Source organism: Caretta caretta, chromosome 9 (genome assembly GCF_965140235.1).
Source record: "Caretta caretta isolate rCarCar2 chromosome 9, rCarCar1.hap1, whole genome shotgun sequence".
NCBI lineage: Eukaryota > Metazoa > Chordata > Testudines > Cheloniidae > Caretta > Caretta caretta.
The window spans coordinates 98,249,639-98,266,805 of NC_134214.1; the positions used below are offsets into that span (position 1 = coordinate 98,249,639).

The window sequence follows — 17,167 nt, forward strand, 5'->3', positions numbered from 1 at the left end:
TCTTGGTGAATCACTCTTTCACAAAGAAGCATAATGAACAATTTCAACTTCTTTGAGTGCTGTCCCTGTGGGTGCTCCACTCTAGGTGTCGGTGCGTCCCACCACCGTTGATCAGAGATTTTCAGTAGCAGTGCCTGGTCGGGACGCAGGTGCTCAGTTGATATCTCCCGTCTCGTTGGAATCTTCCTGAGTGCCTGCGTCCCGCACCCCCTCAGTTCCTTCTCAGCTGTCCCCAGCTGAAGACGGGACTCGGGGCAGTGCTGCTTCTCTTTGCTAGTCTCTGTAGGAAAAAAGTAATAAAGAATATAGAAATAGTTATTAGTTACATCCTAGTTGTTTCCCTTCCTATAGTTAGTTACTTAGTTAAAAAAACAAAAACACAAAACCTTTTCGCTTCAGGCTTGTCTCTCGCTGAGACACTCTCCCCTGCCCTTTCTAATTCACAATGCCAGGGGCTTCAGGATTCAAAAAGTGTGTTTCCTGTCAGGACTCCATGTCACGGTCAGATGGGCACTCACATTGCATGAAGTGCTTCAGGGAAACTCACATCTCTGCAAAGTGTCTCCACTGTATGAGCCTCAAGTCAAGGGCTTGGCGCAACAGGGACCTGCGGCTTAAAATGCTTCTGATGGAAAAATCCCTGTAGCTGCTTTCGGAGACAGGGAAAGTTAAATCTGCTCCTACACGCTCCCCAGCCAGATCCGAACAAGTTGGGAGCATTGCTTCACCCTCTCTGGAGCAGAGGCAAGAAGCACAGCAGTCTCACAGGAGAGGCTCCGACAAGGGTAAAGGGTCTCCCGCGAGATCCTTACCCTCTATGCTGACAGCACCACAGGCAAGCGCCTCAGCTCTTTCTAAAGCCTCAGCCGCAGCTCCCGCAGACCGTGGAGACAGGAACCCGACTTCCCGTACAGGGAAGGTTTCCACGGCACCGAGCGCCTCAGCGCTAAAAATAGCCGCGGTGCCGGCTGTGCGCTATGCCCCGGTGCCAGGAAGAATATTGGCACCAAGCCTGCCTCCTGCCCCGGCACCAGCAGCGGACCCCTTCAGGGCACTTCCCACAGACCCTTGGCACCACTGACACTTTCACTTGCTAATGCGCTAGAGCACAGACCAGGGAGCAGGAGCAACAGTTCCTCACTCAGTGTGACCTCTCAGTGCCACCTGAGCCTAACTCTTCGCTCCTGATACAAAGGGCTCACTCTTCGAACAGCCACTCTCACCAACTGAACTGGCTACCTTCACTGACAGCGAACCCAATATACAGCAGCAGGCGGAGTTCTCCCCACCTGCCTCTCCACCCGAACCTCTTCCATCTCAGGCTACGGTCCACAGCCACCAGCCTCAGTTTCCCAACTTTGCCCCCCCTGTGGACGGCACCTGGGTTCTCCTACCCTATGCCTTGGCCTCAGTGGTACCTTTGGCCACATCTTCCTACCACTCATCCTCGGACCTCTTCCACGAAACCACTACCTGCTTCTGTGCCTTGATCTCCAGCTTCGTCCACTTCTAGAGTACCTGAACCCCCTCCTGAGAACATGAGCTATGAACCATATCCTGACTCACCGTACCCTAATTCTCCATCTGCTCCAGACGGAGCCCTCTCCCCGCCCCCACAGAACGTGGATGACTGTAAACAATTTCAAGAGCTTTTCAAGAGGGTAGCACTCAGTCGAGACATCCCCCTAGAAGAGGTTCAGGAGACACAACACAAACTCCTCAGAATCCTTCAACCCTCTGCACCCTCAAAGATCGCGCTCCCTATAAATGAAGTACTCTGGAACCAGCTGACACACTCTGGCAAACTCCAGCTTCTTTATTACCAACCTGCAGAAAGGCTGAAAGTAAATACTATGTTCCTGCTAAGGATGCTGACTTCCTATTTTCTCACCCACAGCCGAACTCTCTCGTCATGGATGCAGTCGCACAAAGGACGAAACAGCCACAATATCAGCCCACCCTGCAAGACAAGGACCTTAAACGCCTTGACGTGTTGGGTCGCAAGGTTTACACGTCCTCTACTCTACAATTCATGATTGCAAACTACTCTGCACTCCTCACCAGCTACGACTTTGATAACTACAGTAAACTTTTTGAATTTGCCTTCAACATTCCAGAGGATAGGAGAGCGGACTTTAAATCAATTCTGAGCGAGGGCCAATTGATTTCCAGAACAAGCCTCTTTAGACATGGCGGACACAGCAGCCTGTACTACTGCAACTTCCGTGGTTATGCACAGATCTTCATGGCTTTCTGCATCTGGCATCCTAAAGATCTGCAGACCAAAGTGGAGGACCTCCCCTTTGGAAAACATACAATGTTTTCCAAAAAAAAACCTGATGAACTACTTCACACCATGAAAGATTCTAGAACGACACTGCGCACCCTGGGCATTCACCCATCTCTTCCCAGGAGACGATACCAACCCTACCAAAGAGCGTGCGCACAGCAATATTATTGGCCTCAACCCAAGCCATACGACATAAATAGGAATCATGCTAAACCCCCTAAGCGCAGACAAAGTCAAGCTCAAGCAACCACCTCCCACCCATCTGGGAATAAACAACAATTTTGAAACGTTGATCGAGGGTCTGCGCTACCACCCCTTGATTCCACAGCCTATGTGCCCATTTGGCCACCACCTCCAGAGTTTCCAACATGCCTTGCAGCGTATTACACAGGACCACTGGGTCCTCGAAATAGTTCAGTCCAGTTACTCTATCCTATTCATATCTTATCCTTCTACCCTTCCCCCTTCCCCGTCCCTCTTCAGGGACCCCTCTCACAAGCACCTACTTCGCGTAGAAGTGGCTCACCTTCTCCAGCTAGGTGCATTGGAACCTGTGCTGACGCAACATCAAGGGAAAGGGTTCTACTCCCATTACTTCCTGACCCAGAAAAAGACCAGGGGATGTAGGCCTATACTAGATCTACGCCGACTGAACAAATCTGTGAGGATACAAAAATTCAAGATGGTCACACTGGGCACAATAAGTCCTGCACTGGATCAAGGGGACTGGTTCACAGCCCTCGACCTACAGGACACTTATTTTCATATATCAATTCATCCAGCTCACAATCGGTCATAACCATTTTCAGTTCAGAGTTCTTCCTTTCAGCCTCTCCAGAGTGCCGAGAATCTTTTCCAAAACTCTAGCCATGGTCGTGGCTCACCTCCACAAACATGGGATCGCGCTTTTCCCCTACTCGGACGATTGCCTCATCAAGGGCCACTCTTATGGCGAGACACTTCAAGCTACCCATTTCGCCATCTTCCTCTTTCTCAGCCTAGGCCTCCAAATAAACATCCAGAAATCCACCTTGACACCTACACAACAGATCGAGTTGAACAGAGTATTCTTTTGTGGGCAATACTTCAATTATGGCAGAAGGCTGGTGCATAAATAAATATGTTTGTAAACAGAATGCAATAAACAACTTAATAAAAATGGCCAAAGTGGGGGGGGGGGGAATTAATGACTTATTTTAAATCTTATAAAGGATTGGGGAATATGTATGTGTGGATTTGGAGAGAAAGACGCCCTCTTCAAAATGCTTTATTGTATATTTTATTTATTATATACATTATCATACCAAAATACCTTAGAAAACCCCAGTGCTTTCTAAATCAAATCTGATTCTGACACTTGGACTAATGTCAGAATATAGAAAAACTGAAATACGTTTCAAATGCAGTATTGGAGGCAAAGCCTCAGTGCTAAATTTGGGAAAGGGGGTAGGGTAGATGAGGCAGCAGTAGAGAAACTGGATGGGCTGAAGCAGAGGTGAGAAGGAAATTGGGAACAACTGGAAAAGTGTCTTCTGCAATTCGACTTTATGCAGATGGTTGCAACAATTTGCCTGAGAACCATAGTTAGTGTAGACAGAGTGCCCTTGAGTGGCTTCATATTCATATTTTGGAGAGTTTCCCCAAATATAGCTTGGTCAATTACCCTCGTGGGTTCTAGCTTGTTGCCTCATTGTTCAGTGTTTATATGGGGTTCCTAAGTGAGTTAGTAAGGAAGCATGGAATTCTGGTAATTGCAGCAGATTTGGTGGCACCTACCCCTCTCTCTGTCTTGGCCCAGCCAGTGCTGGGAAATGGTTTACTTATTGTTTGGTAGAGAGGGAAGTATGCCTGAGGGCTAGCTGATGCGTAATTTGAGTAAAACCGAAGTTCTGCTGGTAGGATGGAGGAGGGAATTAGAAGACTGGGCAAGGATTATATATGCTCCTTTAATTGAGAATGTTTTTCTACCATTTGTAACTAATGTCCAACCTGGAAGTGATGTTGAATCCACAGCTTCTGTTAGACCAGTAGTTCTCAAACTTTTTTGTATTGGTAATCCCTTTCACAAAGCAAGCCTTTGAGTGCGACTCCCCCATTATAAATTAAAGACACTTTTTAAAAAAAATATTTAACGCTATTATAAATGCTGGAGGTGAAGCAAGGTTTGGGCGTGGAGACTGACAGCTTGTGGCCCCCCACATAATAACATTGCAACCCCCAGTTTGAGAACCCCTGTGGTAGACAATCATAGCAGCATTGACCAGGATGACGTTTTTGCCACGGTTTCGTTCAGATGCAAACCTTGATACATCGATTCTTGCTGTTATCTCAGATTAAGTTTAGATTATTGCACACTTCCCAATGGGAAAAGCAGCCTTTTTGCACAGAGACTCGCTACCACTCCACTGATACTAAATGGCAACATGGTTGACAACTTTGCTGAGATGGTTCGAAGCTGAATGGGTATGAAGTGATGGCTCCAGATCATGATTGGGAGACACATTGGTGGGGTATCAGAGGAACAGCCGTGTTAGTCTGTATTCGCAAAAAGAAAAGGAGTACTTGTGGCACCTTAGAGACTAACCAATTTATTTGAGCATGAGCTTTCGTGAGCTGTAGCTCACGAAAGCTCATGCTCAAATAAATTGGTTAGTCTCTAAGGTGCCACAAGTACTCCTTTCCTATTGGTGGGGTAGAGTAAGGAAATTTGTGTGGAATAGAGGGCTTTATTCCCCAGGTACCTTCACCAGCACTAAATTAAAATACATGTTTCTAAAAGCATGTGACTTAAAAAGTTGACATTTTAGAAATACTTTGGGAGTGTTGAGTTTTGGAGCTACTTGTTTATTTAGTACTAAGGAAAACTTGTTGACTGTCCTTAAGAGGAATTTGTACTTGTGAGAGAGAAGAATTAATCATAGAATAGAATATCAGGGTTGGAAGGAACCTCAGGAGGTCATCTAGTCCAACTCCCTGCTCAAAGCAGGACCAATCCCCAACTAAATCATCCCAGCCAGGGCTTTGTCAATCCTGACCTTAAAAACCTAGGTAACCCATTCCACTATCAATGCATATCATGTAACTGAAGCGGAATCGCATAGTCTCTCTCTCTCTCTCAAATTCCCCAAAACAAGAATTTTAACTCTCAAAGTGCCTACTTGCCACTAGCATACAGAGGTCGATCATCTTATTATGTTCATGCTCTCCTTCAGACTAATGCATTTGCAATTACAGCCTTAAGAGTGGAACACAGAAGGTGGGAATAGAATGTGACAGTCCTTTGGGTGAAGAGGAGCTAAATTAAGGCTGATTTTAGCCCATTTCTATACCTCATCAGTGCAGCCACCCACATTAGACATGCTGAAGAAAGGGGCTTCTGGAGAAGACACCAACTATTTTTCCATGTACTATCTCAGATACATGTCAGCACAAGATAAGGAAATAAATAGGACAATCCAGTTGAAAAGAGCTGTGTGTGTAACAGAACAGTTGGGAATACCATTGGTGAATCAATTTGTGGAGTCACTGTAAAGGACTTACCTCAGAAATAAACCAGTTCCTTATGCTTCGAGTGTGGTGACTGGTTTATGGAAGCTATTGTCTTGTACAAAGAGAATTAGTCATGTCCACAACACCACAGAGGCAGCTACTGTTCTGACTTTAGGCATCCAAACTATTCCCCAGCCTCACATCACAACTCCAGTCTCACTGCTTCGGTGCCACAGTGAGAAAATTGTCTCTAGTTCCTTCATTATTAGGGAGTTTTGTCCTGAAATGCCTTTCATATGTGGGGGGGGAGGATAATCTTGGGTAGTAGTTTGCCATGGCTAAAATATGCTTAGAATACTGGTGATAGGTGCCATGGAAAAATAATAGGATAATAAATGTAAAATTAAACAATTAAGTGTTTATTTAAAAATGATCATGTAGGGAATACATTTAATTGGATTTTTATATAAGAATAAAAGTGCTTATCCTGTGTTCTGTGTGCCCTAGTCAAACATGCCTAGAAATACATGCCAAGCTGTCTCCCAAATGTAGCAGCCTGGCTCCGGCCACTTAACTAGTGTTAACTAACTAGAAGAAATTAATCTGAAAGAAAATGCACAAAAATACCAGTGATCAATAACCACGTTTCCTCACATCGTCCCGTGCCGGCCCCCCAGCCCATGCAAATAAATTGGTAAAGTGGATAGGATCTTAAATGTGCACATTGGAAACTTATGAATGTGGTATTACTGTGGCTAGGACCCAAATATTCCTCTTTAAAAGTTAAAACAGTTTTTCTTGTGTCATGTGGAGAGATACACAAATACCATCTCAAGAGATTTTTGACACAGTTCACGTTAAAAATGCAAATATGTTATAGAAGGTAGAACTAATGACTTTGTGATACTTATGTAGTCCTATTTTTACAAGCTTTTCTCACATGTTAATTTCAGCTTCATAAAAGTTAAATTGAGTATATGAATAGATTTTATGGAAAATACATCTTAAATGTTTTAATGTTAAGTATCTTTAATGAGGTTTTGAAACCAGAGGCAACAGTTAAAGTCATGACTTAATTTCATTTGCATAGTAAATCAACAAGTACTAAAAGTACTGCAGTATTTGCATATAGGTAATTCCATCCTAAACATTTTATTCCAGTTTATATTACAGCTCGCTTAATGCAAGAAGCATTATGTTACAAAACACAGCAGAATGATTGTTTAAAATATGTTTTGGAGTGTTGAGGTAAAAATGTCAGTCTTGGTGTAAGTAATCTGGCGAGATTGAAGTCATAGGATGTTTAACCTGTTTGTTCCAGGGTTGAATTTGGTCTGCAGTGTTCATTTCCCACCTGTACTAGTTTGAATTCTCTTGATCTGCCTCTTACAAATCATCATACCCCCTCGTCTTTGTCTCTGTGAGAGATGAGGATATATAGCTTGGTATCATTATCAAAAGGCTTTTCAATTTTATTCTTCATTTGTGTTGTAAGATTGGTCATATTCTAGTCTTCTATTCATTGAAGGCTTTTTTGATCATTTTCACCAGTGCAGTAAGTGCTGCATCTCTGCCTGTATTCAGATATGCCTGCTGTATCCTGTACTGTGTTATGCCTGTTTCTCATGTTTGCCCTTGTGTGGTTGGAAAAATTGTGGCATTTGTCATGCAGATAATATTAATCCAACTCAAAGCAGTGAACAGAGAACACAATGTACAAAATGTGCTTTTTGATTTTTAAATCTTTCGTGTACTTAGTAAAATTGCAATGTACCCATTTTTATACTTTGCCAAATGGTCAGAATATCATATTCCAATATGTGATATCTCTTATTTATTTGAAAAGACCCTCAAAGATGTAATAGAATACACCTCTACCTCGATATAACGCAACCCGCTATAACACGAATTCAGATATAACACAGTAAAGCAGCTCTCTGAGGGGCGGGGCTGCACGCTCCGGCGGATCAGCGTGTCTGGCTCTGACATGCCGCTCTGAGCGGCGTGTTAAGGGTGCCAGGCCGGAGCCAAGGGGTTAGATAAGGGGCAGAGGGTCTCAGGGGGCGGTCAGGGGACAGGGAGCGGGGGGGTTGGATGGTTCGGAGGTTCTGGGGGTGGGGCGGTCAGGGGACGGGGAACTAGGGCAATGGATAGGGAGTGGGAGTCCCAGGGGGCCTGTCAGGGGGCAGAGGTGTGGATAGGGGGCGGGGCAGTCGGGCCAGGGGGCGGGGCGGGTTGGATGGGTCGGGGATTCTGAGGGGTCAGTCAGGGGGTGGGAAGTGACTATTAATAACGGAAATGCTTGAGGCCAAAGCAAGCTCGATATAACACAGTTTCACCTATAACACGGTAAGATTTTTTGGCTCCTGAGGACCACATTATATCGGGGTAGAGGTGTACATAGGTAGGATTGAAGAAGGCTTTTGTTAGGTGCTGCAGTGAGGTATTCAAGACCTGGCAACAGCTGCGGGTGACAATTTAGAGTTGCTGAATAAGTGGTGTACTTAGCATTTATCATTGATATCACACGGGATTACACACTTTGAGGTGAATGTTCCTGGGCACAGCCTTAGGAAGGATTATTATCATGACAGAACTAGTTGTCATGAAGAAGAGAAATGTTCTTCCTTCCTTCACATTTTATACTACCCAATTAAAGGAAGACCATTGACAATGCTGTTTCTTTCAGGAAAAATACCAAATTTAATAATTATCCATCCTCAACTATAAACTTTAAATCATTTGACTAGGATAACTTTTGCTACAGATAGGTCTAGATTTTTTAATATTTTAGTAATATAAAGTCTTATGTTTGTGTCTGGTTTCTTGGTGGTGGTTCTTGAGATTGTCTTCTGTTGATTCCTAAAAGAATCCAAATGGTCTTCTAGCTCTATGTTCATTACATTGGCTACAGGGGTTTACATGGAGGGAAGATTGGGAGTATTGTGCACATCACTCATGAAAGGGGTCTCTCCGTCTTAATTGTGTGCAGAGATATGGGGATAGGTTGTTTTGTTCTTAACCTTGAATATTTCTCCCCTTGTATTTACTTTCCCATTCACAGTTGCTTCATTCTAGCGGGAAGAGGAGGGTGACTAGTTTAAGTGTAAGATGGCACCATAGTTAACAGGAAATCCATGCAAAATGATGAGAAGGGAAACCTGACCAGACATTTCAGGAATAAAATAAATAAATGAGCCCTGTTGATGACAATCTTATTGGTAGTAATTGTCTCTTTAAACTGTTTTTTACAGTTGCTGCAGCCCAAGCAATAGCAGAAGAACGAAGAAACCAAAGTGGTATTAGCCCTGTTCCAGTCCAAACTGCAATAAACATAAAGACAGCCACAAAACCAGGTGTAATCTCTGACTATTATTGATCTTGAAAGTTCCGCTGATTTGCCAGTGGGAGTTGACAGGGTTGGATAGAACTGTTCTGAAGTGCCTTTGCTTTCTCCTTTTAGAGAACTCAGAGTTGGGTAGCTGGCCTCATAACTTTAGGACATCACTCAGGCTTCCACTCTTGCTCTTCCCAGGATTCAGTTAGTGCAGCTTGCCCACCCTGAATAGGGCAGAACAGTGAAGACAAATGAATTTGTCTGCTCTATACCCTGCTCTTGTTGCCAATTCACTTCCAGGTGCAATTAAGGGTTTTGGTACTGTCTATAAAGACCCAGGTGGTCTGGGCTCCACTTAACTGTAATACCGTTCTCCCTTTGGCTCTTCACAACATGTGTTTTTATAACTGTAGCACTTCAGCTAATTGTATCTGTGGTAATCTTTGTGGGAGCTAGAGACATGTCATTCTTGGTCACAGCCTCTCACCTCTGGAATTTACACCTGCCAGAAATATGGGCTGTGGTTAGAGCATAATGCAGGGCCCACCTCCTTTGTTTAGGCTTTCTATTAATTTTATGGCTTGAGCCATTTAATCTTATGTCTGGTATTTGCTGGTCCTCTTAAGATTGTTGGATTGGTTATTGGGGGGGGAGGAAGAGTTCCAGAGTACATTCTTCCTGTACTGGAGGACAAGCTTGCTAGTACTCTTCTAACCTGTGTGAAGTACATGATACCATGGTGAATAGGTGCCTTTCTCAGAATGGGTTCAATAATCATTTCAATAGTCTATATTTAAAACAGCTTGTTTCTTTTTAAATCTGTGTTCTAAATGACTGACAATGACCATTCCTTTTTTTTGACAGTGATAGATGGCTCCACTCTGAGAACAGAAGAAAGACAAAGACTAGCCCGGGAGCGAAGAGAAGAGCGGGAAAAGCAAAATGGTATATTCACGTTTAACCATATTTAAAATAATATGTATTAATGCTTGTGGTATAAGTTACATACGATGCCACAAATTATTTCTTTCCCAAAGTCTTCTTGGGTTTGTGAACCTGGCACTCTTCTTAAACTTCCACTTCCAGCTTTTGTGGGGTAGATTACATAGTGGTAAAATGTTAGTGGCCAATCTTTGGAAGCATCCAGTCCAGCAATGCTGCAGTATTGGTAAGTGTGAAATTTTGAGAAAAGTATCCGGATAGACAAAAGACCCTTGACAGATTTCTGTGTTTATATTGTGTATAGAATACCATTCAGACAATATTATTAATAATCCAAAAATGTTTAGCCATCTGAACTGCTTGATTGCCTTCAACATTATCTCTTTTTTAAGATTCTAGAAAGAATAAAAGACTCCTGGATTGAGTCCTTATCAAATAAATTTATATTGTACTTCATTTTAGATATGAATCCATGATCTCATCCAGGAAAAATTGTATAAATGTGGGCCATGCATCTACATGTGTGGTAAAGCTCAGAGACGGTCTGCGTACTAGTACAGTGACTTACCCATTTAGTTAACATCTTCCTGCTGGCCTCAGGCTTCTCTGCCATTGTGTTCAATTTCAGGTTCATTTATTTTATTATTTGTGGGCTTGCCCTTAAACTGTTCAGTAATTTCCAGAAGTACGTTGTGGAAGATTCTGAACTTTTGAGAAAGTACTTGTAGTCTGAGCTCTGATGTGTTAACTTCCATGTTTTCTCATTCAGTGATTCAGGGGGTTTTTTTTATTGCATATAAATGGGTGTTAAATGTGACACAGAAGTCCATGTTAAGTTTTCCTCTCTGATGTCCAGCTTCCTAGTGAGGCTTTAATACTAAGAACAGCCATACTGGGTCAGACCAAAGGTCCATCTAGCCCAGTATCCTGTATTCCAATAGTGAATAATGCCAGGTGCCCCAGAGGGAATGAACAGAACAGGTGATCCATTCCCTGTTGCTCATTCCCAGCTTCTGGCAAACAGAGGCTAGGGACACCATCCCTGCCCATCCTGGCTAATAGCTATTGATGAACCTATTCTCCATGAATTTATCTAGTTCTTTTATAAACCCTGTTTATAGTCTTGGCCTTCATAATGTCCTCTGGCAGAGATCCACAGGTTGACTGTGCGTTGTTTGAAGAAATACTTTCTTTTGTTTGTTTTAAACCTGCTGCCTATTAATTTTATCTGGTGACCCCTAGTTCTTGTGTTTTGAGAGAGTAAATAACACTTCCTTATTTACTTTCTCCACACCAGTCATGATTTTATAGACCTCTATAATATCCCCCCTTAGTCGTGCCTTTTCCAATCTGAAAAGTCTCAATGTTATTAATCTCTACTCAGACGGAAGCTGTTCCATACCCGTAGTAATTTTTGTTGCCCTTTTCTGAACCTTTTCCCATTCCAATATTTTTTTTTTTTTTTGAGATGGGGCGACCACATCTACACGCAGTACTCAAGATGTGGGCATACCATGGATTTATATAGAGGCAATATAATATTTTCTGTCCTATTATCTATCCCTTTCTTAATGAGTCCCAACATTCTGTTCGCTTTTTTGACTGCCGCTGCACATTGAGTGGATGTTTTCAGAGAACTATTCACAATGACTCAGTGATCTTTTTCTTGAGTGGTAACAGCTAATTTAGACCCCATCATTTTATGTGTGTCGGTGGGATTATGTTTTCCGATGTGCATTACTTTGCATTTATCAACACTGAATTTCATTATGACAGCACCGCAGATGCATACATAGCATAAGGCATGTTCTCTGTGAACTTACATACAGATCATAAAGTGTAAAACTTCAGAAAAAGTTCCAGTCTGTTCCCAAAGCTGGGAACAAAATGGAATAGAAGGTTAGGTCACATGTAACATTATTTGATTAAGATGTAAGATTAACTATACATCAAAATTAGATCGGCTAGAGTGTTATGTTGTAGAGGTGGACTAGTAAGCTTTTCACCTTTGTCAATTGTAGTGTTTGTGAGTACTTTTTAAAGTTTGATTTAAGTTTACTTATTTAAATTTTTTTAACATGTATAGCTGCCAAAGAAACACAGATATTTGAAAAGGAAAAAAAAGCAAAACTCCAGTATGAAAAACAGATGGAAGAAAAGCAGAGAAAATTGAAAGAACAGAAACAGAAAGAAGAACAAAGAAGAGCTGCAGTAGAAGAAAAAAGAAAACAAAAAATAGAGGCGGAAAAGGTACTGTTCATGGCTATTACGTAACATTGTGAAAAATGTCTAAATTATATCCTTATTATGAAATAGATTAGTTAAGGATAGTATAAGTACATTGATCAGTTCTTTTAAAAGTAGTTGCAATTCGTACTCTAGTATTCAAAGCACACGTGTTACTTTTTGCAATGGTGGTCCATTATTTAGACTCTCAGTTAATTCCAGTCAGTTCTAGCTCTCCCTGTACCAAAGGGAACATTAGCTAGTTATCTTAATTTGGTCTTAATAATTTTTAACATAGAGTGTGAAAATATCCCTGACATTTTAACTTTCATTTTGTAGACAAGTTTTGCTGTGTTTCTAGTAAACTAATATGGTTTCCTAACTTGATATGTATTCCACTGGGTTCTGGCTGGCTCCCACTGCCTCAGTTCTCCTATGTTACTACTCATGGTGCCTTTTATGCTGCTGATCACAGACTACTCTTTCTGCCTTATCTAGTTATACTTTGCTACTTTGAACTCTGTTTTGGCCATCCTTTTATGACTGTCACTTTGTCCTCCCTTTGCCCTAATATGGGCATTTTGCACTCTTAGACGCATCATCCTACACTGGTTGCGCTTACATTTTGTGCCATTTTCAGTTGCCCGATGTTCCTCTTGTGCATGTTTTGTGTGCAACTCTTTCACTAGAATGCTGTTATGCTCATGTTGTTTGAGATAATTAAGTCCCAGGTGTTTCAATTTAGCAGCTAAAGAAATAATTTACGTTGATGAAAAACAAGCAAAAATGTTTGTCCTGTTCTGTTGATGATTCAGGATGGAATTGCAGTCTAATGGAACTACATCTCTTGGAACACAAAAGGACTGTTTTTAGCTTCAGATTTTCTCCAGAGAAACCATTAAAACCAATTGAAACCATTTATTTGATTATCAGGGAAACAATCCCTGACAAATCAGTCGCTGACTGATATTAAGCTGAGCTTTACCAGATTCTCTCCTTAGAAGAGGATCAGACGCAGACATCTACACACACAGAACCTAGCACCTCAAAGAGTATCTTCTAGTTTTGCCTAATGAGAGTCTAACCCATACAAACTGTGTTCAACCAGGAAGTGAAGGCAGGTGCTGGATAATGAGAAATATGACCAGAAAATACTTTACTTTAAAATAAACTGTTCGATATTTACCTATAAGAACAGCCATACTGGGTCAGACCAAAGGTCCATCTAGCCCAGTATCCTGTCTTCCGACAGTGGCCAATGCCAGGTGCCCCAGAGGGAATGGAATGAACAGAACAGGTAATCATCAAGTAATCCATCCCCTGTCGCCCATTCCCAGGTTCTGGCAAACAAAGGCTAGGGACACCATCCCTGTCCATCCTGGCTAATATCCTCCATGAACTTATCTAGTTCTTTTTTGAACTCTGTTATAGTCTTGGTCTTCACAACATCATCTGACAAGGAGTTGCACAGGTTGACTGTGCATTGTGTGAAGAAATACTTCCTTTTGTTTGTTTTGAAATCTGCTGCCTATTAATTTCATTTGGTGACCCCTAGTTTTTGTGTTATGAGGAGTAAATAACACTTCCTTATTTACTTTCTCCACACCAGTCATGATTTTATAGACCTCTATCATATCCCCCCTTAGTCGTGTCTTTTCCAATCTGAAAAGACCCATTTTTATTAATCTCGCCTCACATGGCAGCCGTTCCAGACCCGTAATAATTTTTGTTGCCCTTTTCTGAACCTTTTCCAATTCCAATATATCTTTTTTGAGATGGGGCGATCACATCTGCAGGCAGTATTCAAGATGTGGGCGTACCATGGATTTATATAGAGGCAATATGATATTTTCTGTCTTATTAGCTATCCCTTTTTTAATGATTCCCAACATTCTGTTCTCTTTTTTGGCTGCCGCTGCACATTGAATGGATGTTTTCAGAGAACTATCCGCAATGACTCAGCGATCTTTTTCGTGAGTGATAACAGCTAATTTAGATCCCATCATTTTATATGTGTCGGTGGGATTATGTTTTCCGGTGTGCATTCCTTAGCATTTATCAACACTAAATTTCATCTGCCATTTTGTTGCCCAGTCACCCTGTTTTGAGAGACCCTTTTGTAGCTCTTTGCGGTCTGCCTGGCACTTAACTATCTTGAGTAGTTTTAGATCATCCACAAATTTTGCCACCTCACGGTTTACCCCTTTTTCCAGATCGTTTGACAAAAATCATTTAAGATGTCTTCCTTCACGCCAAGATTTACAAAGCACAATGGATGGTAAAGGACATAGCAAACCATATTTTTTCATTCTTTGTTTCATGTTTCAGTCAAATCATTTCTGGTTAGTCACCTCCCAAAGGTAACTTAAAAAAGCAATCACCATAGTGAAAACAGGTAGAAGAATTAGTTGCCACCTGCCTGAGACTAATCATGAAAGCCTCATTACTAAGATTAAAAAACATTGTTTTGTTTAATGACAATAATTAAGACTCAAGTGCATTGTTACTAGCTATGCAAAATATATAGGTCGTGTGTGCAACAATACTTAGATTGTAATCTTTTTGAGATATTGTCATTATGTTGGTGCAGTAGGGCCCTGATTGGAACTTTTAAATTCTGCTGCAATAAAAATAATTAAAAGAATCCCAGTAGCAGTGTGTTCTATAGATCCTTGTCTAGATACTTTGGTCATTAATACCTTAGAGTTCTGTCCACATGGATGTGCTTACAGGATAAGAGTCCAAGACTGTACCTAAAGTCAGTAAAATAAACCAGATTGGAGTTGGTGTCTTGTCTTTCTTTAGAGGTAGATAAACTGCTGTCCAAAGAATATTTTTCTGGGAAGCTTTGCATGGCAAACAATACCTCCTGTTTCTTCAGAGCTTGGGGGATTTTTAGCCTTTCCTTCCAAGTTTTTTGTCACTGAAGAAACCCCAAAGTGATGCAAAGACTTTTTAGTCTGTGTTGTTATGAAATTCATGTTAAGGGAGAATAGAAGCCTTCTGTCCCCAGGAGAGAAAATTGTTTGGATAACTGGTCCCTTGGTATCTTGTAGCGTGTTGGTGATAAATACTGACTAAGGAGTTCTCAATCATTGCTATTCCAGGATATGACCCTGTTGTTTATCTGCATAGCCAGGCAGTGCCATATGCTTTTAAACCTTGAGGATGGTGAAGAGAAGGTCTGTTAAAAAGTGAACTGTGTAACCCTTTTTATATGATAAGACTAGAGTTCAGTGTTCTGGGGTTTGTTTTCCTTCTCCAGCAATTGATATGAACACCTGAGATGGGGGGAGAGCTGTACTCCAGTGCTGTTCCAGATGTTAGTCGTGTCAGCAATTATTGCTGAAGTCCAGAGTTTACAAGTAAAAACAGACTTTCAGCTTGTCATAAAATTTCCTTTTAAGTTTTACCTTCTTTTGGGTCCCATCCTGCTTCCATTGAAGTTGATGTCAAAATTCCTTCATGTTTAGAGAGATGAGCTGATGTTTGTATAGTACTTTGGAAAGATAGTGTCCTTAATATTTGTTAATATTAAACAGTTTTTTTTAAAGAATGTACTTTATTTAGGTATTTCATTAAGCAACAGTATTTTCTGTCAACAGCTGTGCTTTGGAGTTCATGAGTTCTCTTCTTACAAGAGAATTATTTTTCTTTTTAAAAAAAAAAAAATCTTCTAGCCAACATTCTAAGTTTTTTTTTAAAGCCCAGTGGGATGTTAATTAAAGGTCTTCTTTCACAGAGAAAGATCTCTGCTCGTTTCCTTCAAATAGTTTTAAGATTGTTTAATATAGGAACACTTGAAAAAATGTATAATCTATTTCAGGAGAATTCTGGAGTTTCATATCCTAATGGCTGCTTGGTTAGAAAACTAGAATTGACAGTTTAAACACTTGAGATTTTATAATCCTTCCTCCCACTTTATATTTATTTATAAGTCTCTGATAATCAAGACATCTGTAGATAAGAGTTGTTCTGTATAATATATCTGAACTGATACATAGTCGCTACAGCAGATTCTTGATCAAATGCACTTTGAATGCGTTAACCCTAAAAGTCTAATTTCACTTCAATGTAGTACATCTCTTTGTGAAATATTAGAGGAATATTTGTGCATTATATTAAAATGATTGGTGTCTTCAGTCTTTTAGCACGTCACATTTGTTTTAGAATTAGTTATGGTCACATGGTGAAGGTAAAACAGATGTTTTTGATTTCACGCTCTTCAGAGAAGAAAGATTATTTTGTGTTGAGCATAGTTGTGCTTAATAATGGTTTACATAGCCTTATATAGAGATATTATTTGGTAATAGGAGCGATATGAAGCAGTTGTGCATCGTACCTTGGAGCGGAGCCAACGTCTGGAAACACGACAGAAGAGGTGGTCATGGGGAGGGTCTGTAACTTCAAATTCAGACAGCAAGACTGGTAAGGGTTGCTGAAATTGAGTGCATTATGTTGATTTATAGTGTTGTTGCATTTATAATTCAGATACCTTGAAGACTAATTCAAAAGTAGTATTTATAATGCTGTTTTAAAGATTTCTGTTTAATACTGTTATTGTTTAATATAATGAATATGCATCCTTTAATAGACTTGCTTTGAATACTAATTGATGATGCTCTGTGTTTTAAATAGAGGTTAAATGGGTAAGATGGTACAGGGGTTAATGCTCAAGCTTTTCAGCTCTGGAGTCCGTGTTGAATCCCATCTGAGGTTACACATTTTAAATATACTTGGTCTCAAACAGGTTCTTATTAAACCATCATGTATTTTGATGTAATAAGCAATTTTTGCTTATCAGAAGCCCAAAATTAGAATAGTAGAACAGGATGACCTGCCTCCTTAATCACTTATCTATAATTTATAGGAAAAAACTGCAT

The 17,167-nt window shown here is 40.9% G+C and overlaps 1 protein-coding gene across 8 annotated transcripts in view; it reads left to right on the top strand.

Moving 5' to 3' along the window:
• MAP7D3 (MAP7 domain containing 3) overlaps positions 1 to 17,167 on the top strand; it is a 163,617-nt gene that overhangs the window by 110,612 nt on the left and 35,838 nt on the right. For all 8 annotated transcript variants that reach the window (XM_048863928.2, XM_048863932.2, XM_048863934.2 and 5 more), the window contains exons 2-5: positions 9,034 to 9,135; positions 9,981 to 10,061; positions 12,145 to 12,308; positions 16,598 to 16,712. In XM_048863928.2, the coding sequence (XP_048719885.2) occupies positions 9,034 to 9,135; positions 9,981 to 10,061; positions 12,145 to 12,308; positions 16,598 to 16,712 (462 nt within the window). The remainder of the gene's footprint in view (positions 1 to 9,033; positions 9,136 to 9,980; positions 10,062 to 12,144; positions 12,309 to 16,597; positions 16,713 to 17,167) is intronic.